The sequence below is a fragment of the Scatophagus argus genome, chromosome 19 (assembly GCF_020382885.2).
Source record: "Scatophagus argus isolate fScaArg1 chromosome 19, fScaArg1.pri, whole genome shotgun sequence".
Taxonomy (NCBI): Eukaryota; Metazoa; Chordata; class Actinopteri; family Scatophagidae; genus Scatophagus; species Scatophagus argus.
The window spans coordinates 3,905,314-3,929,690 of record NC_058511.1 but is presented as its reverse complement, the minus strand read 5'-3'; the positions used below and the strand labels follow the sequence as shown (position 1 = coordinate 3,929,690).

Here is a 24,377-nt window from a genome sequence, read left to right as displayed (position 1 = left end):
AAATTTTCAGAAATGTAATCTTTAAATTGCAAATGGGTTATTTAAATGATGCCAAAACATATTTATATTTATATTCCAGAACATAAATCTGAAGCAAAAGAAATAAAAGTGTGTTTTCCTCTGGTTTGAAAGAATACATGTTATGGAAGGAAATCGCCCAGAACTGACCAGTGCATCAAAAAGATGCTTTTCTTTTGTTTCTGTCTGTAATGTCTGCACTTAGTTATACTATTTTGTACCACATTTTGAGTACATGACTGAGTATTGCTAAAATGTGCATGTGTGTGTCTGTAATTGTGTATCGTGACACAAGCGTATGGATAGCAGGCAGGCAGGCAGGCAGGCAAGCAGGCAGGCAGGCAGGCAGGCAGGCAGGCAGGCAGGCAGGCAGGCAGGCAGGGCCATCATCTGTTCCAGCTGGTTGCTATGCTGATCGTCAGGGAAGTGACATTAGAATGTTTAGTCAGCAGGGCTACCTCGCCGGAGACAGTTGCTAAGCAGTTTCTGCACCTTAGCAACCACTCCACTGTCACCGCACCAGACGGTCCAGCAGGGGAGGGAGATACATGGTGGAAACACAAGGCCCACAGCTGGCAGCATGCACAGTCAGGTCACACCGATTACAGCAGAAAACACCGTCTGGAAGCTCAGCAGATATGACAGATAAGCAGCGTGACACGAAGGTTTCTCCTGTACAGTGTAAACACAGCGAAAGAGTGCAGGAGAGAAGGCCATGATAACACGTATTGATTAAGAAGGTTGTAGCTGAGGTAGAACAGTACTCAGTCTTAGGTAGGGTTTGACGGCAGGACAACAGACATGATGTCAGTATAAATTCAGACAGATGCTGCCATATTGGTTTTAGTCTCTAACCTCTGGGTAAATCAAACCATTGTGGCTTATAGAAATCAGTGTTTTTTACATGGTGAAATAACCACATGGTTTCTTGGTTTTTTTAACCAAAAACAATTGTTTTTTTGCAAACAATTTCTGGAAGTTAACTTTTTTTTAGTGCCATTCATACACCTAGATTATTATCTTCATGCTGCAGTGTATGCAGAGGACCCTTGACTCTCTAAGCTAAGAGGGCCCATTCCCAACAGCAACAATGCATAAGTCTTGAAGACCCAACTTAAATTGGACCCCAACATACCTAGAAAGAAGCAAACCTGCCTCCCATTTGTTTTAATCCTGCTTGGATCATTTTCTTAACTTAAGTTCTGAACGAGTTGGGCAAATCTCTTATCAAAAACAATATTTTTCCCAACTGGTGGATTTAAAGCTGGTTTGTTCACATCAGCACTACAAGAGTCTAATGGTTCTCCCTTGTAACAGTGACATTTATTTAATTTCTGCCTGAGGCACTGATGCGCACTGAGAGAGCTCAAATGGGAATAAACAGGCCAATAATGAAAATCACTGTGGCCGGCAAATTTCTGCCTCCTGGCAAACCTACGATACTCTTAAAGTAACGGGCGTCTCACACGGTGGAGCCACACTGAGGTGTTGACCGGCGAACTGAAGATGCAGCGGGTGTTGCTTCGTTCTTATTTTATTCGGTTCTTCCATGCGTCCTCTTGGGCTCTGTGAAAACTTACCTGAGACTCGACTCGGCAGCTCAGATGTTTCCAGGAGCCCGTGTAAAAATACAAAGTGATGACCTCACTCGGCTTTGGCGGGACCCTCAAATTATTGGTGGGTGGGTTACATCTGTGCAATGACCACTCCTGTGTGAGAGAAGAGAGAAGTTTCACAGCTCTGGGGAAAAAGACTCGAAAAATGTCTAATCTGATAATCTGGATGAGTGTATATTTTGGTACTTTGTCAGTGACGGTGGTGTGATTCGTGTATGTGTCGGAAACATCCGCTTCTCGTGCCTCCGTCTCTGTTTTAATGCCCCTTTTGCTTGACTTATCCTTCTGTCTACGAAACTAGAAAACACCAAAAATCATATGGCAACAAAGCTGAGGTGGGACAAAGTTATTGTTTTGCACAAGTATATCAGACCAACAAGTTCCACGTCAAGTCCAAATGTTAAAGGTAAAGCCTAAACGTATCAGTATTTTTTTTTTTTGTATTTAATGCCATTTTTGTGTTTTAACAACATGTTACAAGTGGAGACAGAACGAGATCTCATCAACAATACGCCTGGTTAGAAGTCTTTCAAAGGTGCTTTTTCAACCTTGCCTTCGACCCAACGCTCTGACTATCTGACCGACACACAGGTGCAGCGTGCTATTTTTATTTTACATATCACTGTAAAATTACACCACTGCTGTTCTACAACTGCGCTGTAGCTTAGCACTTGGTCTCTTTGACCGGTGGAGGAATCCACAATATATGAGGCAGTGCAGAGGCAGAAGATATTAAGTCATCAGGGTTTCCACAAAGTTTGTAAAAGAGCTCAAGTGACAACCTAAACTTTATGTTATTTATTTATTTTGTCTCATGGGAGCTTTTGTGCTGCGTAGCCACACTTGGATCAGTCCAGAGCAGGTCTAGAAGTACTGCTACATGCATCGTGTTGGCCTTACTAAACACAGCTGCATTTATGTCTGCAAACATATAATTTACTGGTTTTTGTCTTTCATATTTCCTTCATTTATAGTTTGAGAACTGCTTTGTTAAATCAGAACTTGGCTCGGTTTTGAAAAGTAATTTGTTTCTAAATCGTCTTTCAGTTAACCTTTTTTTAGTGAAACAAAAACTGTAAATTTAATGTCCCAAAAACTGCAGATGCTGTCAGGAGTGTGTCATCTTTTATTCTTTTTACCCTGTTTTTCCAGAGTGTTTCTTAACCACATCTCCTTGATTCATGGTTGCTTTCATGCAGCCTCACTGCTGACATCAATTATGATGGGCTAAGTGTGTGATGTGGCCTCTCTCTAATTGGTCAGAGTGAAGATGGAGCAGACCAGGACAGTCCAGAGGAGGGGACGCCAGCGAGCCCCCGTAACAAGCGCAGAGTGGGTCGTCCTGGCAGGAAACGCAAACAGCTGCTTCCTGTGAGTACTGTAATTACAGGCAGCCATCAGCCTGTCATGCTCTTCACTGCAGCAGAGTGACTGATTTTCTGTTCGCCTATGCAACGTTCCTCCCGTCTCAGCTGAAGAGACGTGCTAAGCGTGCGCGTGCTGTGTTCAGGAACGCTCCACGTTGCTGTCGTCACCCCTGCTCGCTGCTGAGTGGCTGCGTGGGGTTTGCGGGGATGCAGTCAAAGCTTTTCCTCCCATCTTCATTTCCTCATCCTTCACTCGTCCGTCTGGCTCCATCCACCACATTTTCCACTTTGCATAATGTTTAAAGAAAATCCCTGATTTATTAGATCTTATTTAATAAGCATGTGAACCTCAGTTCTTGGAGTGTTATGATAACACTGTACTCACCAAGGTAACAGTTTTTGGTTGGTCGGTTGGTTTGGTTTTCCTGTACAATTAGAGATAATTAACAATGCGGTAGCTAGTCTGGCAAAACTGTTGGCTTGATCTCAACCTTCAGACGCGTGTTTAGCCATGTGGACGTGTTTCGAGGTGTCTGCTGAGTACAATGTCATCGTAACTGATAGAAATGATGGCTCGGGCTGTGGAAGAAAAGCCTGTTTGATTGATTTCTATAATGCTCGTTGTCAAGATTTTATTTAGTTAAGCTTCATTAAGTCTCTGAAGGTCTGTTTGATAAGCCAGGCTAACGAACAAATGACGACATGTGAGCAAGATTACCACGGACACACAGTTCTGTATTGATGTAGATGTTCATAGCATGCAAGTCATGGAGAAGTGACAAAGAATTAAAAATCAGAACAAACCAAATCCATGTTGGTAACTGTATGTATACTGTATGTAGCTTAGGTGGCTCGGTATGTACATACAAGAGCTTTGATTGATCGCTGATTAAGATTCTTTTTAAACGATAACCGGCACTGATCACAGGACAGAGTATAAACACTACAGACGGGCACTAATAATAATCACTAAGGTGAAATTCACACTCCAGGTACAGGTGGTTTTGCTGTATTTTAAGTGTGCACATGTGCATGTTTATTAAATGTTAGAGAAGTCTGCACATCAGCTGTGCTTTTGTGATCTGATCTGTGACCTGCTCTGCTGAGAAAGTTGAGAAGGGAGTTCTTTTACACGAGGTGAACGTGTTGTTTACTTCCTCTGTGAGAGCTTGAACGGGCAGCTTTCCAGTCACCTTTAGGCCTGCAGTAATAAGCAGTGAGCAGTGATACACAGCTGCATTATAACCACCATGACACCACACTGTAAATATCTTCACTTCACTTATGACTTGAGGTGTTTGGCAGCTCTACTCATCCATATTTCTCTCTCCATTCATTCTCTTATCGCATATGTGTGTGTGTGTGTGTGTGTGTGTGTGCGCAGGCGTGTGTTTGTGTCTTTGTGCTCAATGAACTCTGTATTCGAATCAGCAAGTCAATATAGCTGATCAAACAACCTCACACAGAAAGGAATACTGAGTGAACTACTGAGAGAGAGTGAGAGAGAGAGAGTGTGTGTGTGTGTGTGTGTGTGTGTGTGTGTGTGTGTGTGTGGATCTGTGAGTGTGTGCATTCATGTGTGCAGGAGAGCAGGTCTGATCATGCTTTGATGTCTGAGCTTTGACAATGTAGGCAGGGTAAATGTGGGTCCTGTCTCACACACACGCACACACACACACACACACACACACACACACACACAAGCATGTTAGTGTTGCTTGTTCTGCAGTACTGGAGTAGCAGTAGTGGTAAAAGTCGTAATATTCATTGTAGTTGTTGTAGTAGCAATAGTAATACTATTTGTAATAGTGCTGGCTGTACAATAGTAGTAGTTGTGTTATTTGTAGCATGAGTTGCAGTAGTATCAGGAGTAGCAGTAGAGTAGTAAGAGTGGTACTGTAGCAGTAGTATTAGTAAGAGAAGTCTTTAATGGCAGCACCAGTAAATGCAGTAATAGTTATAGTAGCGGCTGTAGTTCCATTACAAGTGATGGTGGCAGTAGCAGTAGTGTTTGCTGTATAACAGTAGTAGTCGTGGTTGTAGCAAACATAATGTAATAATTAATACTAACAGCAGCAGTAGTAGTAGTTGTAATAAAATAGTCGTAGCAGTAGTTGTAGCAATAGTAGTTAAAGTTTTGGTCATAGTAGCAGTAATCTTAGTGGTGTAGTTGTAGTAGTAACTGAAGTAGAGGCAGTTGCAGCTGTTGTAGTGTTATTGATAGGAGCATAATAAAACATTAACGGGATTATAATAGTAGCAGTGGTGGTAGGGTTACATAGTAGTACTAGTATAAGTTAAAGTTGTACCCGTTTTAGTAATAATACAGTAGAAGCTGTATGTTAGTACGAGTAGCAGTTGCAGTAGTATTAGTAGAAGAGAAGCGGCTATTGTAGTTAGTGAGGTAATACTTACTGATGATGGTAGTACTAGTGTAACTGTAATATCACATGTAGTATTCATGGAACATGCTTATAATAGGAGCCTCTAGCTGGGCCAACAGTGTGTTACCCATTAACTCTCTCTCTGTCTCTCTCTGTCTCACACACACACACACACACACACACACACACACACACACACACACACGCACACACACAGTGAGTGTATCCAGGAATAGAGCCATTGTGTGGAGCTCAGGGTGGAGCTGTCAGTGACACCAACTGTAGAGAGCAGAGAGGGACGGAGCCTCTCGTTCTGTCCTCTGTCTCCTTCACTCACTCCTTCGCCTGTGTGAGGTTCGCCTTTACAAGTAAAAACACACACACACACGCACACGTTTACACAAACATAATACACAGTATTATTACACTGATAATGATGTTTTCATGGATAAGTGGATTAGCTAAATGGTCCTTAACTATTTTAGGCCTCCGTCCTTTTTTTCCTTTCACATTCATCGTTTCTTATTTTTTCTGGCTGTTCTTGTGTCACTGGTTAGGAGAGGTGTCTTTCTCTTCCTCTGTCTTCTGTCTTTCTCTTCCTCTGTCTTCTGTCTTCCTCTTCCTCTGTCTTTCTCTTCCTCTGTCTTCTGTCTTCCTCTGTCTTCTGTCTTCCTCTTCCTCTGTCTTCTGTCAGTCTTGTCCTCTATCTTCTGTCAATCTCTTCCTCTGTCTTCTGTCTTTCTCTTCCTCTGTCTTCTGTCTTTCTCTTCCTCTGTCTTTCTCTTCCTCTGTCTTTCTCTTCCTCTGTCTTTCTCTTCCTCTGTCTTCTGTCTTTCTCTTCCTCTGTCTTCTGTCTTTCTCTTCCTCTGTCTTCTGTCTTCCTCTTCCTCTGTCTTTCTCTTCCTCTGTCTTCTGTCAGTCTTGTCCTCTATCTTCTGTCAATCTCTTCCTCTGTCTTCTGTCTTTCTCGTCCTCTGTCTTCTTTCCTTTGTCCCTCATGTCTCTCTCATGTGCGGAGCAGCTGGTGGGGTTTCAAGCATGTGTGCTGCACTTGTGGCTTTTGTTTTAACATTTCGGCGCAGTTTGAAGTCCAGTAGGACTAAAGAGATGAATTGGTTCCTTTCTCAACATTCATGTAATGCTTTTACATTAAAATCCCCTCGCGGTCGCAGTCAGATGTGATGTCAGCTGATATAAATAATCAAACTTTTCATGCACACTAATAACTAGCTTTAATCCAGACAAAGGCTAAGCTATAATTACTGGCAGCGTCATGTATTGACTCAGACTTGATATCCATTTGATGTTCTATGCAACTCATTCTGGTTTCTTTCGGTGTTTGGTGTCTAAAAACAAAGGTCACAGAGACGTCTGAAAAATTGTGTTTGCAGTATCCAAAAAAAATTAAATAAATAAATAATTAAAGTAAATTTAAAAATGAACTTTCTCATACCAAAAATACCAAAAGTGAACCAGCCTCTATATTACAACAAATAAAGTTGTGTTGCAGTGCTGCATTAATTAACTTAAATGTCGTCTAAAATGTTACCAACCATACAAATTAACTTTATAACAAAATCATATCAAAATCATTGATAACATGATGATGACAATCATCTATGTATTTCATGTCGTATTAGTCTGTGTATACAACTGAGAAATGGGCAACAGTCTGCCACAGTTTAGAATAATCATTTTAGCCATTTTTTAGGCCTTAATGCCAAACATTTGATGCTTCCAGCTAATTTATTGTGATAATTTTGGCCATTTTAGCCTTCATTTATGACAGGAAGCTATTATTTTGGACTGTTGGTCAGCCGAAACGTGACACCTGAATGTTGTACCCTGTGCAGTGGGGAATTACGCGTTTGTCTTTTACTATTTTCTGACAGATAGACAAAATGATGAATGGATAATGAAAATAATTGCTAGTTGCAGCCCAAATAGAAGGTAAAAGCTGAATCTGCACCTTATATATACTGTATATATAGTTGTAGCAAAAACCTTCCTGGAGGTAGGATTTAATGCAGAACTGTTGTACTTCGATATTTAGTTTTAACAAGGTGTAACTAATAAACCAGTAAAAAGAGTGTAGTTGAGATGGGTTGATGCATAAATGTGCTAAACTCGCTCTTCTCTCGGTTGACTACCCAAGGAAATCGAAAATAATCAAGGTAGCAAGCTTTTTTAAGGAATCAGCTTGTGAAATTCTTTTTTTTGGCCGCTGTTAGCTAAGCTTGCCAGCGTTGTCTTCATTTGCTTTTGATAAATGACTTGAAAACTCCAGCAACTAGAGATAGCTACTTTGTCCGCGGTAGCTATCTCTAGTAACAGCTGTTAGCTAGCAAAACTGAAGCAGACAAAGGAAAAGTAATAAAACAGATATGTAGGCTCATTGCTGCTCCTCTAAGGGCTTTTATTTTTATTTTCTGACTGACATTTATATAATGCAGGTTTTGCTGAATCTGAGACACGTTCAGTTTGGGCACATCTCCAAATCATATCACGTCCAAAACGTAATCTGGACGAGATTCACAGCTACTAACAGGAATTTTAAAAACGATCTGCTGTGCACATATTTCTGCCCATATGTGTTAGAGCCATCTGTCACACTGATACTGGAAACAGCTACAGTGCATTTTGGCCTATCATGCACTTATTAGTTTTGTTAGGATGATGTGGCCGCTTATTTTATTATTTTTGGTGCACTATTGTTTAATTGTTTGCTACATCCTGTTCTCTCGTCAGCCTCCCCCGTGGGTGTCATCAAAGTTTCATCCAACCGTGAAACTGGCCGTGGTTGGATCGCCATGCTATGCACACACACACACGTCTTAGCTTAGAGTCAGAAAAGTCAGGTACTTTCCACACTGTCTGTCATTCAAGATTAAGCTTAGATGCCGAGAGAAGAGGAAGTGCAGTTGTTTGAAAAAGTGAAAGACAACAAAAACCACCGGTTTGTATGTGAGTTTAGATATGGCTGCTGTCAAAGGAAGTCTGTGTCTGAAAATGTCTCCCGTTTGATGCACAAGTTAAATTGTCTCAGCGTGGCTTTAAAGCTGCATTAAGCAATCTTCTTTGACAGTCGCACTGAATCAAGTGGATCTCTGTATTTGTGGATCAGCACTGTAGTCTGCAGCCTGCAGCCGCATTGAGGTCATAGCCTTGGTTCACCGGTCTAAATGAAACCCAACAGTGCACCTGCTCTTGCAGAAGGAAGTGTACCATCAGCTCATGCAAGCCGATTGTATACTTCCTGTTTAGCGCAAAATGGCGGAGAGGCGAAGTGGCTGAAGGACGTCGAGACACATAGCAGTCCAAAGACATCCAGATATTTTTCTCAGGAATTGGTGGACCAAACCAGGGCTGAATTGGATTTGCATTCGACATGTGACCAAAAAGATGACTGCAAGTCCAGATTCCTCTGTTTCTGCTGAATGTGTAAGTAGTCAGTTGTTTGCTTAAAAGTTAGCTGTACGAGCTGATAAAGTACAAAAGTGTTTTTGCCTCCTAATGTTAAAAAGAAATTGCTTAATGCAGCTTTAGTCTCAGCTTGGGGTTTAAAATGATAAATGCTAAGGCGATGTGTTCACATCAATGGCACGTGATGGTATTGCATGTGACCGAGATAGACGCTGGTGCTCTTATTTTAATTTAATTTTTAAAAAATGTTGACCTCGGTTAATTCATGCCATGATTTTGATTGTTTTTGTGCGTTTTAAAATCCATGTGAGCTTATTTTTTAACAAAGCGCCTGGTTGATTTTATGTAGCAAGTTTTACATTGATTTCAACCACTTGACTTAAGTGGTTGACTTTAGTTAACTGCTTTGAGTTATTTAGTTTGAATGTGTTTTGTCTTTTATGCTTCCCGCAATTAGTGGATGACATGCTATAACCAGAAATATCTTTATTCGTCTTTATTTTTTTCATGCAAGCCACTTGAGTTTGTTTCCCCAGTTCATTTTCCAATGTTGCAACATGTCTCTTTATATATATATCTATATATATGCAGCCTCTCTTCTAATACTTTTAATATTTAACACACTTTTAATGAGAGACTTAGAAGTAATTAACATCTGCTGCCAAGTGTAGTGAAATATTATCAGTGAAAAACACAAAAAATGAAATGTAGAGCTGAAGGCCTGTGCCTTCTAGAGCTTAATCAGGAACTAGAAACATCTTGATGCAGTGTCGAATAAATGGCCTCATACGCTACATGTACACGGCTTTTGGGCACTAAAAGCTGACCAAAAATCCACCTATGTTTCAACCCTCGTGTCTGTTTAAATCCATCATGTTAAACGTGTGTGCTGGCGTAGTTAAGTTTGCCCTGAGGCCTTTACAGTCACCTTTTGTGTTCTCAGCCTTTTACAGGCCTTCTCACCTGCTCATTACAGCCTTTGTGGGCTTGTTAGCCCTGGCTAGTGTTAGCGTAGCCTTTGAGCTTGACATTCACCCCTGCTCTCCACTTTCTAACTACCAATCTATAAAATCTGTTCGCGACACACACACATAAAAAAAAAAAACTAAAATAAAATAAAAAAAAAAAAACGTGCTGGTCTTTAAGAGGGGACACATGACCAGAGTTTAGCATCATTAATGCTGGTGAGCTAATGGATAAGCCATTGAATTAGAGACAGGATTATCTACACAGAAGATTGTTTGAGTGTATAATTAACCAAACCATGGAGCTTTAACTCTTTATTTTACAGTGCAATTACAATATTTCTGTTTGATAAGTATGGAATTTAAAAACCATACCAAGTGTGTTTTTCATGATTTGTTTGTTTTTACATTATGTTATATTTTATGTCATTTTAACCTAATTTTATAAGGGGTTAGCATCATTTAGGGCACAGCTTTCCTCCTGCATGTGCTCATTTATCATTAGCACTGCTAACGACATCAATACTGCTCCCCCTCTCATTTCATAAGTGTGTGTGTGTGTGTCTTAATGGGAGTTGGGGGTGTTTATTGTGGTGATTCAATGCAGACACACTCTGCTGGACGTACCTGCTCTGCATTGTACTAACAAGGGCAGACTAATAGGTATGTGTGTGTTTAGCAGTAGCTCTTTGATTATGTGTGTGTGTGTGTGTGTGTGTGTGTGTGCGCACGCAGATGTGTGTGTGTATAGTTATTATGTCTGTGGAGTCCTTTGATGAGTCTAGACGAGGGCCAGCAGCAGTTTTCTAGACTGTGTACAGACCTAGACTGTGCTCCGTCTGTTTCCCAGGAGATGGCGACCTCTGACCCCTGTGCAAACGCCCCCCCAACCCCACCTGAGGAGCCGGAGCCATCCCCCTCCCCTCGCAAGAAGCGTGGGCGTCGGAAACTAGAGCAAACCGAGAAGAATAAGGGTACAGATAAAATGCAAAGTCATATCATTCATCTACAGAATCAGTGGACTTACAGATACTTTGTGAAAAGATGTGAAAAGTTATGGACATGGAAAAAAAAAACAATTTGCCCACAAGCCTTTGAGAGTAGTTGTCAGTTTACCTGATATTTTACAGTTGAATAACTTCCAGATTGCTGTGCTTGAAGGCATTTTATCTTTAAATATAAATGCCAGGGCAAAGTGATGAAAACCATGACTTTACCTCCTCATCAAAGCTCTTGTTAAGTCTGTACAAATGAGCCATTTCCTGTAACTTCTCTTCTCCTGCAGACGAGCCAGACGACAGAAACTGCGACTCCCCGAGAGAGGTGAGGAAACCAGTAGCTGTCCTGCCTCTTTTTGCTTCCAAAAACACTCTCTTAGTACAAGCAGATTTGACAATTTGACAGTGAGCATGTAACAAGCTTTGTGTGTGTGTGTGTGTGCGTGTGTGTGTGTGTGTGTGTGCAGGGTGAGACCGGGAGGCTGCGGAGGAGGCCGGTCCCCAGAGTGACTTTCCAGGCCGGTGATCCGTACTACATCAGCAGGAGACAGAGAGAAGAATGGCTCAGCCGCTGGAAGATGGAGGTGGGAGAGAAACAAGTCTGTGTCTGTGTGAATTTATAGCTACAGTTACACTGAGGCTTTTATTTTCAAAATAAAACGCCTCACGTCGACAGCGTAATCGAATGCTTTTTGACAGATCGTATTGATCATTTTTAAAGAATCGCTCCTCACGATCACATTTTAATTTTGGAATATTTTTGTGCCGTAGTATTTACTTAAGAAGTTTCCTCGGCTTACATGTATGCAGAGAGTATTTGTATGTTTTTGAGTTGGATCTATGGCTGGATCAGCTGTGGTTTGCTCTGTGTTGTCAGTGCACTGTGCTCAATGTTGGCAACATCGCTGAAAATGTTTAATTTCTTGTGTCAGGGATTGCTGTTTCTTGTTTTTTCTCAAAATAAAATGTGAGACCACTCATAAAATATTAACCGGAATATTATTTTAAAAATGAATTAAACCCGCAACCAGCTCAGATTGAGTTGCCACTTGCGCCTCTCACTGCAGCGTATATCCAACGCAGACATTTTAATCATGGCTGTGTACTTCTGTTCACTCGTCTGCTGCATGCCAGCTGCCGCACTGCTCGCCTTAAAGCTATGCTGTCAGTCACTCCTGCAGTTCGTATAGCATTTGAAAGTACACTATATAGACAAAAGTATCCAGACACCCCTTTATGGGCCTGTCTCTCAGGGTTTGGGCTTGGCCCCTGACTTCCAGTGAAGGGAAATCTTAATGCTTCAGATACTTTGTTTGCATGGCTTTTTGGTACTCAGCTACTGATGAGGTGGCAGTCGGTTAACATTTGTTTTTCCAGCATCGTATCTGTTTCCAGCAGATTGGTGACCCAATGCAGACATACAATCAGTAATCTTGTCTATCCACCAAAAATTAAATGTACACTATATGGACAAAAGTATTCAGACTTGAGCTGTTTCTCAGGGTTTGGGCCCCTGACTTCCAGTGAAGGGAAATCTTAATGCTTCAGCATACCAAGACATTTTGGACAATGCTATGCTTCCAACTTTGTGGCAACAGTTTGTTGAAGGCCCTTTTCTATTCCAGCATGACTGTGCCCCAGTGCACAAAGCAAAGCTCCATAAAGACATGGTTGGATGAGTTTGGTGTGGAAGAACTTGACTTTCTTGCACAGAGCAGAAGAATGGAAGCTGTTAGAGCTACAAAACTGTCTGCATATTTAGAATGCGATGCCATTAAAGTCCCTGTTGGTGTAAAGATCAGGCGCCTCAATACTTTTGTCTATATAGTGTAGCTTTTGAAGTTCATCGATTAGTCATTAACCAAGTGTCAGTTTTAGCAAAAACATAACTGAGCCTAGATAATTTTTTTAAACTGGTTAATCCATCATCTTTAAACCGGTTATTAGGAATCATTATACTGCTGTTTTCTGTCACAGGTTGATGCAGTGTAACCGTGAAGCAGGTATTACATCTCATTCTGTGTGATATCACGAAGGTCCTGAAAGATTTTAGCTTGGTGAAGCCCACAAAAACTCTGCACAGTGAAATGATGACCAAAGCACATTCATTCGATTGGAATCATACCATAAATACTTTACCTAAAAAAAAACACAGCCATCTGAAACACGTTTAGTTCACATTGTCACCATCTGTAGTTGAATCTGCACTTTGCGTTGACGTTCTCTTCAGCCTTCGTCTCACACACACACACACACACACACACACACATTTGTTTTGCTGTCTTCCCGCCCCTCTTTGCTTTGTGGTGTGTATTTTGTTTACACTGGAAGGGAGTGGACTTCCTTTCTATACAGACCCACAGCAGGCTGGTGAAAGAGGAACTGTGTTCTTTTGATTTCAGTGGCCTTTTTTTTTGTTTGTTTTGTTTTGTTTTGTTTTTTTGCAGTGACATTTACTCAACACTTGACAGAATGATGTGCCACTGAAAAAGTGAAAATGGAGCTTTGCCTTTCAATGGCTGCAAATTTCTGTCATGCACCATTTGTTATTTTCAACAAACTCAGCCTGGGTTGATTTGGGCATGGCGTTGCCCTGAAGTGCAGCAGAGGTACATTTTGACATTTAAACATTGCTATAATACAGTGGTTCCTAATGTTTGTTTTGTCCCCCACAGACCTGTTAAACGGGTTCACGCTTTGTTGTGAGATAATGCATTTTAACTGCGCAGAAAACACTGTGGCTGTGGTGGATCAATAGTCTGAGGTCGGTCTGAGGTCGAACTCATGCCAAGGTGTAGACCTAATTGGTTGTTTATTTTCCTCCTAAACACAAATTATTGTATAAAAATTATTTAACGTGTTCATCCTGTTATGAAAACAGAGCAAACGTATGACAAAATACATAGACATGCTGCGAAACTTCGGCCGTTGCCGAAAAAACTGTTAAAGGGTGAGAAATTGAGTTCCACTGTGGTGTTTCTTTAGCAGGTAAATACTGAACAGGTGCACGTGATCACTGAACAGCACACAGTGACAAAGTTAGCCAGTGGCAGGTGAACACACTGGAGGATTTAGCAGCTAAAACGCCAGATATTTTCCTCAGGAGGTGGTGGAGACCATAAACAGAGCTAAAAGAGAGTAAATACTGGAATATTTTACATTCATTCATGTTCAGAAACTCCAAATGAATGTTATTGGTTACGTCATGGAATATTGATATTTATATTAATGTACATAAGAAGTTTAAAAAACAAAGACTGCAAGAGAACACAACTGTGTTACTGTGCCATAAACTAGACTTACCTTAAACTGTCTGCAGATGAATGAAAGTGTGTGTCTTAGGAGAGAATCAAAGACAGAATGACTGCAAGAGACAGGATGTGTGTGTGTGTGTGTGGTCATGAGAGGTATCGAGAAATTCATTCAGGCTGATTGACAGATGGGCGGAAACACACAGTGAATAAGTAGAGCAAGAGTGTGTGAGAGGAAGAGAGGGGGAAAGAGGTTGGTCTGCACGAGAGTGGAGATAACACAAATATTTCACGCGCAAGTAAAGACGCCCAAGCAGTTCAGACCTGGTACTGGGTAATACCGATCACAAGTGGACACTCAGGGTACAGCAGTTAACCTCCCCGCTCTGTGTGCACATAAAGATCGCGGGGACAAACAGCTTGTCTTCGCCATTTTGCAGAGTTTCTCCTGACTCAGCGACTCTCAAGGCGGTGTGATACTTCCAGGGAGTCTGCGGATGTTGTGGTTTCTGGTCCGGTGGTGAAATCAGTCGGTGTTTGTCTGTGGTCTCACGTGTATCCTCAACAGGTGCATTCACACCTGTGCTGAAGGCTGTCCACCTGTGATGGATGGATGTTAATAGCTGGTCTGAGAGAGTGCGAGAGAGAGAGAGAGAAACATACTCTGAGGGGAAGTGGAGCATGTGTGACTTCCTGTCAGTCCCGTCTTCTCACATAATGACTCGTCACCTACTCTCAAGCTTTTTTTACACGAGTGTAAAGTGAGACGAAAGTTTTCCTTGTGACTTTATATTCGTTTTAAAGAAATTAAACAAAGGATCTACAGATGTTTAACAATATGCTGAGTGAGCATGAATTAATATAGGAGCTAAGAAACACATCTAGGATGGAAGTAAAGGAAGGAAGGAAGTGCACAAACCTCCACCTCCAAGGGTCACATGGTGGAGTCATGAGATGATGAAATGTTGCAAGTTCATCATCATCAGCAGTTCATCAGAAATGTGACATCGAAAGCTCTTAGACCTAAAAATCCAACAACATTTGGACCCACTGGTCAAACCGTGTGTGGTATCTTATACACTCACTGTTTGTTTTCAGAAATCTTAATCTTACAAGTATTTAGCAGCTGCCAAGTAAATGTAGTGGGATCAGAAGTACAATAGTTCCCTCTGAAATGTAGTGCATTTTAAGTGTAATGTACCTCACTTTGGAGACACTCTTGTAAAGTACCTTGAAATTGTACTCAAGTGCAGTACTCGAGCTTATCTGCTGTCCGCTAACAGGGAGGCAAAGGAAAGCAGAAATGGGGGGAAGAAATAAAGAATGGAAGGAAGAAAGATTAAAAAAAAAGAAAGGGTGAGGGGAAGTAAAGGACAAGTACGTGCAGTGGGAAAGAAAAGGATGAAGGCAGGCAAGAAAATAAAGACGGCAGAGAAATGGAAACGGGAAAAGGAAGGCAACTGAGATGTACCTGAGATGTAAAGTGATGAATGAGACAGATATTGACAAAGTGAGGGAGTGAATGAAGAGAAAGAAAAACCGAGAGAAAGTGTGTGTGTGTCTGACAGAAAGAGAGAATGAGGTGAAGTCAGTGACGGAGACAGAGGTTAACCAGTTCCAGATTTTTGCCTCTGTGCGTGTGTGTGTGTGTGCTGTCAGTCAGCTGAACTGCAGCCAGCTGTTAACACCCCCATCAATATCCCACCTCGCTGCTGTCTGAAGGAAACCCGGTAACTCTGCAAAGTCTCTTCCACTTCGGGATATAAAAAAGAAAAAATCTGGCATCTTTTCACCTCTCGTCTAAAGTTGCAGCCAAGAAAATAAACAGTGAGTTGGAGTCCTGTACGTATTACTTCTTTTCTTCTATTTTCTGATCAGAAAGAGGCTCATTTTGTGTCGATCCTCACACACACACACACACACACACACACCTGTGACCTCCAAACACCTCCAGACACGAAATCTGAAACTTTCTATAAGATGATCTGATCACTGTTGGCATATAAATGAAAGAATTAAAACACCTCTTTTATCACAAACAGTTATGTTTACATTCCATGTTTCTCACCTGTATGCATTGTGTGTAAATATTTAAACCTCTGCATTCTTGTTTGCATCAGCTTGCGGCACCTTTATTATTTCCCAGATCTCGGCTGGCATCTTCAAATCAAAAATATTTTAGAAATCAATATATATGACAAAGAAGTCCGACAGATTCTCACATCTGCTGAACTGATTCATTTTCTTTCAGTCAATCGACTGACCGTTGCAGCTCTGATTACGAGCCAGGCTTTTAACCTAAGCCCCACAAGACTCCTGCTTTTACTTTTTGTCTTACAGTTTCATTTTCATTTCATTTGCAGCAAAGCTCACTCTGATCAACTCAATTACCTGATCAGTGCCAGACAGCAAACAGAGTGAGCAACTAGCTGCTGAAGAAAGTCGTTTTCTCAGTAGGAGTTGGAACTGAACTGATGGAGTTGGTGACAGCCCATTAAGAGGAGATTAAATATTGGACTTCTGTTCCTCAGGTGGACACAAATACAATGAAATGAGTGTTAATGTTGCTTTTTTTGACCAGGCTGTTTTTTTTTTGTTAAGGGTTTGCGTTTGTCAGTGTGATTTGGACTTCTTCTGCCCTCTAGTGGCCGTAAAGTAAATTAATGTTGTTGTGTTGTGCTCCTCTCATTTCATACATTCAACGTATAGACATCATGTCAGCTTCACTTTCTGTAGCTCTAAATGGCCTCATGGGACTCGCTGTGTGGCTGTGTTTCACAGTAACGTGTGTGTGTGTGTGTGTAACCTCGTGTGTGTTTGTGAGGTCCTGACCCTAACACATCCCGCCGCCTTGTCAAGTCTGAGGCTTACCTAACCTTTGACCTTTGTGCACATACACATCTCGTATATATATATACACACACACACACACATAAACACTGTGTACGTGTGTGTGTGTGTGTGTGTGTGTGTGTGTTTTGTCATCACCCTTACAACCTCAAGGCTACCAGACACACTACTGCTCACTGTGCATATGTGTGTGTGTGTGTGTGTGTGTGTTGTTAAAGTTCACCTAAACATCTGTTAGGCAAAGGAGCCAGTAAATCACACACTTCACTGCTGGCCAATCAGCACGGAGGGAGAGGGTGAAGAAGGCTCGAGGCTGAGTGTGTCCGAGGAGACGCACAGAGAGAGAAGGAGTAGGAGAAAGAGGAGGAGGTGGAGGAGGAGGTGAGAGACAGAAGAAGAAAATGACAGAGAGAAAGAGAGCCAGGGAGGAAGGGCTGCAGTCACAGAGCTGCCATGTCCGGTCTGTAAGTGATTTGATTTTTTTTTCCCTTTTCCATGTGTGCACGTGTTGCAGGGTATGCAAGTGTGAAGTCTGGAAGGTTGAAAAGTGTTACAAGCTGTTTGTGCTGCCAAGACGTTCTTTCGTGGCGTGATATCTGCTAGCGGGGTTTCCTTTTGTAAGCTGAAGTGAAACAGTCTCTATTTCACAGTGCGTGAACACATTGGAGGTCCTCAGCAGTAAAACATCTGAAAGTGGGTTTACTTGTTTGTTTGTTTGTTTGGGGGAAGATAAGGAGGAACTCAGATAAATCCCACTTTTTCCCAAGAAGCAAAAGCATGCAAATGAGTCTTAAATATGTGAACACCTGAACTGCTTTTTGGGGGTTTCTCTGACAAAATTACGCTGCCTGAATGTATCGGCTTATAACAGAATCAGTGAAGGCCGCGTTCACGGTTGGGTCGTTTCTCTGGATGTGGCCTGGCCCACCTGGGTGAAACACGCTGGTTCCCAATATACAAAACAACAAAGTTTCACAAAGTGAGTCACCAAGTGAAATTACTCTTGGAGGAATTAGAGGAAAGTCAGCCATACTGTGTTGTATAACGATGGTTTTTCTCCTTTTGCTTTCTGTCAAATGGTAATTTGTGATTCCTTGTGGGTGATCTGACCCGACGCTGATGTAACATACAGAAACGTGTGTGTTTTAGTTTTACAGAAATTGTCTTTCTAACTTTTCATAGTGCTGTCGGCAGTCTGTGAAAGTTTTAGTGCCGTCACCGCCACAACTGCAAGACAACACCGAACCGCTCAAGTATTAAACTGCCCGGCTAACAGGTTTGGTGGACTGGTTTTAACATTTGAAGTGTTTTCCACACTTCTGCGTGCCAGAAAAGTGTTAGAGTTTGTCAAAAATCAAAGAAACATCAACAAGTCAACAAATTGTTATGTTGCAGGCTTGTCCTGCTGGTTGTTTATAGTCTGTTTTATTACAAAAGGCCATTTTTGTTTACTTGCTTGTTGATTTTGTTTTTGGTGAGTTTGCACTCACTGTTGAGGCTGTGTTAAAATCAGTTTCAGTCTCCCAGTTTTCCACTGACTTGGACAGCATGCGGATGGATTTCTGATATGTTAATATTCTTGGTGCGTTGGCTGTTGACCATGCGAGCGGGCGTCTTTACCGCCCTCTTAATTGTACGCCGTGCGTTTGTTGAGCGATGTCGGGTTCATCTCGAGGTCAGAGTCAGTCACGCTCACAAAAGGTGGGCGTGGTTTAAGAAATGGCTCGTTGGCGAGGTCATGGGGTGAGGGGTCGGAGGTCACGGGGGGCACTGAGAGTGAAAACACCGACCAGGTCACGGGGTTCGTCAGAGTTCAAAGTCGTAAGTCACAGCCGCTTTCTGCCTTCATTTGTCCCTCACATGAAGACTCACATGCCTGCTGTTTTTTTTTATAGTTTCATAGATCACTTTTATTTCGCCATGGCAACAACAATCATTACAAGACCAACACAAACTAGACATTTCAGTGGTGGTTCGGATCAAGTCGGAGCCTAATGTCTGCTGCTCACACATATGTTTACATATGTTGGCCAATAGGAAACAAGATTTTCTCGTCCAGAAATGGCAAAATTATAAAACGTTTGAGTTAAATGAGAAATTACAGTTTGTTCACCAGAAAGAGGTGGCGAGTGTCTTTTCAACTGTAAAATTGCTGCTTAAATACTTCATTAATAACAGACAAAAAGCCAATAAACACATTTAATGGATCCTTGTCGGTTTGTGTTTATGTTAGTTGAATATCAGCATCAGTATCGGACATTTTTTTGGCTCTAGTACAAATACACTGGGAAAAACAATGTTTTATTACACGTCAGATTTTTCTAAATCATATTTTAAACTGATGCACGGATGCAGTTGTCATTCGCTTTTCTGGCTCTGCTCATGATGTTGAATTAAAACTGTTATTTATTGTGTGAGTTTAAAAGTCAAATTCTCTCTCAGCTGTGTGACTTTTCAAAAGGACTTCGTACTTTGACTTTGCACATCAGACCCTCGTGTCACAGCTGCTTCCTGTATGCCTGACTTTCACACTGCGTGCACTTTTGTTGTCGTCTGGGTGGATTTAATTGTCTTTATGTTGTTGCCTACTTGCGACTGATTGCCCACACTCGCACAAATTTAGCCGTTCGGTAGCCCCGACAGGAAGCGAACGTTTAAAAGCGCAGCGTGCTGATCAAACCAGGAAGCGTTAATGGAGCGTCGAATGAGGCCCTGCAGAGTGGGACCTTCCCAGTCAAGGCGCTGTCAACTGGCCTAATTACTGTACGTTTTATGGGTTAGTAGGTAATGTAAAAATTCACTCGTTGTGGTGGATCTGCTCGGCGTAGAGAACATCCTGTGAAACAAACTCTGAGTATTGAACACACACACAAAGAAAAAAAGACATGAAGAATGAGCTGCAGGTCGTTGGAGGCACGTTATAGAATTTTGTAATTGTCCGCATTTAAAATTGCTGTTCCCACTGAAGAATTAGGCTTTTAGTCATTCACCAAACTATTGGTGTAATCATACACAAGTGATAAAATAATGGAGCGGAGCCGAATGCTGCGCTTCATTAGTGAATGTGTTGCATGAAGCTGACCCTGTAGTTAATTTCAGACCAGAGTGCAGCTTTCAAACCTGAGCACATGAATACATCAGTGAGTCATCTGCGTCCCTGAAAGCAGCAAAACGTCCTGACGGGGTGTTCAATCGGCGAATGTTGCCAGGCAACAAACACAGTTTCATCCAGTGAGCAGGATTTTTGGCTGATACCTCGGAGCAAAACGAGTCACATCCAAGTCTTCTAATGAGACGATCCGGTCCAGATGCAGACTGAAATTATCAAGTTTCCTTCACAACAACAGCAACAACAAAGTGTAGAAATGACTGCTGCTGGAAAATTTGGTCCTTGATGTAGAAAATCGTGTTATTTACTTGTTCGTAAAAAGTGTGAATGTGAACATAGAAGTGTTCAGTTTGATCGAATTTAATAAACGTGATCCGTCTCGAAAAGGCATCTCAGCGCCAAGGTCGACAAAAACACAAATAAGTAATGAAAGAAAAGAAAAGGTAAAACATTTTATCTGCATGTGGAACTGGTGATGAATACACAAATAAAAAATATGAATATCTGGAAAACACACAACCTAATGAAGCTGAAGCTGCTGTCTTTTAAGCCAGCAAGCCAGCAAACCAGCAGCGTTTTCAACTGCGAATCTGAATGACAGAAACGTACAGATTAATGAACGATATATTGTCAGCACAAAACTTAGTTTAATTCAATACTTGCAACATCAAAGCACAGTTCCAAAAGTGTGAAACACGTGCGGCATAAAATCTGAAAACAAATATCATTCAGAATCAAATCAGAAAATACACGCCGAACGTTTTAACAGCATGTACCAAATTCTCACCATACACTGATTCTACGCAGCATGTGCCACATACTGACTGTCACAGCACAGGGTTTTAACATTATCTAATGTTACCACTAACAGGCAGTAATGCAGTACGTGTGGCTCAGCCGTCAGTCAGACTTGGGGATGTCGCTGTCAGTTAAGCTAAACAAACAGGCAGCACATGTCTTTGCTAAGATTTAATTCTTACTTTTTGTTTTCCCAAGATGTTTCTCGAGCTGCTCACCACCGCCCACAATTAATTTAAATTTGTTCCAGCTGTGAGCAGCTCCTCCATTTCCTTTTAGCATTGCTTCGTGTCAGAACGATGTCAGTCGACAGCACACAGTACATCTCGTTTGAGTACACTTCACTTTGTCGCTTTCGAGGCACATAATCAAAACCTGCTCTTCTTTCGGTCTCAAGCATCCCAGATGTTTTGAAAGCCAGTGATGACGCATGGAGCTTTCCTTATGGTGCACGTATATGTGTGTGTGTGTGTTGTGTCAATGCGTGTTGGTGTGTGTGGTCCATCCATGATCCGTGTAACAGGCTGATTAGGATTTTATGAGGTCAGAGGTCACCGGGAGCTGGGAGGAGTGACCTCGTGACCTGGGAAGTCACACCGAGGAGAGAGCTGCCGCCACCCAACACTCCCACTTTTACCGTCTCCTCCACTTGAATTTACGCCATCACCCCCCTCCCCCATTCTTCCCATGTGTGTTTCTTCCTTTCCGTTTCTTCTTTCAGCCCAGTGTGTTCCCACCAAATTGTGTCATTAGATGTTGGTTTTCAGCCCAGCTAGAGTGGAAACCAAACGGTTCTCTCCAGCAAATCTAAAAACCAAAAGGAAGAATGTTTTTAGGTCATGGAAATGCTCTGGAGGAGTCGTGGGATTTTACATCTGGGCCAGTGAGGTCATGATTATTTTTAAATTTATCTCTTATTGAGCGTCGCGCTCGCCGCTTCGGGGGTTTCGATGCTGGACTCCATAGTCATCGCGTGTCAGTCAAACACTGCCAGCAGTAATGTGACTTTCAGCTTCAGTTTTTTTGTTGGTGTAGTTTGGTTTGTCTGCTTACCGGAGGTTACTTGTACTTGTACTTGCATTGCGGTTATGTTCCTTTATGGGCCCACTGTACTTTACTTCATTACAGTTATATCACTGGGAAAGGTCAAGATACAAAGGATGAAGATACAAACATGATGCAGATTTAACTTCCCAACAGGTTGTAAAGCTGTTGAAAATAGCTCCAACTACTTTAACCAAGAAGAACATTAAAATGTTTTATACACAGTGATGTATCAGTACTTTTAATACTTTCATCCTTTTAAGTCTGATGGTTTTCGAAATACACCAATTCGCTTTCTTATCAAGTGTTATATGAGAAGATCAATGCCAGTCCCAAGTTTGTCCAGTAAATATGAAGCATAGCTTAGCATAAACACTGGAAACAAGAGGTAACATATGGCCTGGCTCTGTTCAAAGATGTCAAAACCCAACTTACTTCATCTAAACTTCAATAATTAAAACGTGTGAAAAAGTCCGGTCAGTGAGGAATCAAGAAACATCCGTGCACATAACCTCCCTCCTGTAAAACTGCAGCTTTTTGCCTTTTCACCTGTGTTTTTCCACAGATTAAACAAACAAGATGTGTCATGTTCATTTGTGAGCTTTAGAGGTGTTGAGAGGTGTTGCAGGCTAGCGGCTTCAGGCTAGTGGCTTCAGGCTAGCGGCTTCAGGCTAGCGGCTTCAGGCTAGCGACTTCAGGCTAGTGGCTAAGAGGCAGAAATGAGAGTGCTGTCGATCCATCAGAGAATATTTTCCCAAACTGTCCCTTCAGGTACAGTTTGTTGCTGATGCTTCCGTACTGCTGCTTAGATAAAAGTCTAAATGCAGGACATTTACCTGTAACTGTGTATTTTTATGTAGTGATATTGAGTTTTTTTGTTTTTTGGTGAAATTTCTGTCATGCTTTCATAAGCCAGATACACTGATGGTTAAATCGCTGCTGCATTAAAACGCCAACGTCAACTTGAAAACTCAACCCTCCGTCCTCTGTCTCCTCTCTGTATTATACTCCTCAGTTTTATAATGTAATCCTATTTACTCTCCTCCTCCTTGTCTCTCTCTCTCTCCTTCCTGAGCTGAACCCGCTGAACTGCCTCCCCACCGCACCCTTTCTCCCCACTCACTTCCTGTTTAGAGGAACAATTAAAGGATTGTTCCTACGGCCTGGGGCACCGAGGCCTTGATCTAGAAGAGCCACCACATCAGCTAGAAAGACCCACATAAAACATCAGTTAAAGGACCTCCTCAAGCGACAACGTTTGTCTGTTGACCAGCACGACTGAAAGTTATGAGAGATGAGAAACCGCACGCTCAGATATGATCAGCGACAAACGCGTGCACAGAGTGTGAGGAAGGAAGGTCGCTTATATGAAAGATGACAAAATGACTGTTGAAACGTTTGTTCTATTCAGTTATTGAGTTAATGGAAATCTTTTACACTTTCTTAAATGTTTTATTGTTTTGTATCCATTTAATTTTGTGTCTGTCTCTCATTGTTTTGTTGTCTGTTTGACAATTATTAATAGCCTCAGTCAGACTGTCATCTGATTGATTGATTGATCAAACTAATAGCTAATGATTTCTTTTTCTTTATTGCTTAATAGACAAATTTGTGTGTGTTCTCCAAATTGTCTGTGCTTGTAAGAGTAGCAACTCCTGGTGTAAAAGTTGTGTATTTTTACTTGTTGGGAGGCATGAGTCAGTAGTCTGTTATCTAACCATATCAGCACCAGTGGAGGAGGATATGGAGAGTATGTGGAGGCATTTTCCCCAAAGGAAAATCTGATGTGAAAAGTCAGCCATAAATGGTGAATCCTGTGGACTCTGTGCTGGTGATGTTAGTAGAATCACAAGGAAATTAGTTTGCCTTGTGATTACACACAGATCAGCAGCTGTAAGAAAGTTGTTTTCGCAGTGCTGAATAAATATTCTCCACTTCAGATGAAAGCGAAACACCATGTTGCTGTGTTACTCAGCCTGTTTTATTTGTTTTATTTCTTGTGTAAATTTTCAGTTAGCTCATAGTGGATTCAGGACTAATTATTGCCTATAAAACTTGAGTGCCGTTCCCCTGGTAGCCGTGCTTGCGTTGCCTTTTATCAGTTTATGCTGTAACTTAACCTGGTTAAGCAGCAAGAAGCCTGAATAACGCACACACGGATTGAAGCATCCTTTAAATTGGGGCTCATCGTTCGACGCCGGTTTCTGTTATTCCCTCGCAGGCCGAGCGGCGGGCGTACAGAGAGGCGGAAATAAACATGATGGACGACCTATCAGAGGGAGACTCTCACAAAGAGGACGAGCCAGCCAGCCCAGGCCCTCCCCCTTCACAGCAACACACAGACCCCGCCTCCCCGACGGTCGCCGTGACTCCGGAGCCGGTTGCCAGGGGAGAACAGGCCACACCCAGCGAGATAGAGTACCAGGTAGATTCACTTTGGAGCCCTTGGAGTGAATTTCCAAGAATTTGTCAAAGTGGTTTTAGCAAGTAGGCAAGATGAAAAGTGCAGTGGGTCTCTGAAAGTCATCTGTTTAAAACGATGAAGTAATGCGAG

General features: G+C 41.9%; 1 protein-coding gene across 5 annotated transcripts in view; it reads left to right on the top strand.

Moving 5' to 3' along the window:
* The window catches only part of LOC124050813 (DNA (cytosine-5)-methyltransferase 3A-like), a 44,539-nt gene that overhangs the window by 4,220 nt on the left and 15,942 nt on the right, over positions 1–24,377 (top strand). The window contains exons 2-6 of one of the 5 annotated variants that reach the window (XM_046373675.1): positions 2,898–3,005; positions 10,624–10,747; positions 11,059–11,096; positions 11,239–11,355; positions 24,045–24,248. In XM_046373675.1, the coding sequence (XP_046229631.1) occupies positions 2,898–3,005; positions 10,624–10,747; positions 11,059–11,096; positions 11,239–11,355; positions 24,045–24,248 (591 nt within the window). Of the gene's footprint in view, positions 1–2,897; positions 3,006–6,811; positions 8,827–10,623; positions 10,748–11,058; positions 11,097–11,238; positions 11,356–16,840; positions 17,337–24,044; positions 24,249–24,377 lie in introns of those variants that run through there. The other 4 variants (XM_046373676.1, XM_046373677.1, XM_046373678.1 and 1 more) reach the window with 4 other exon arrangements.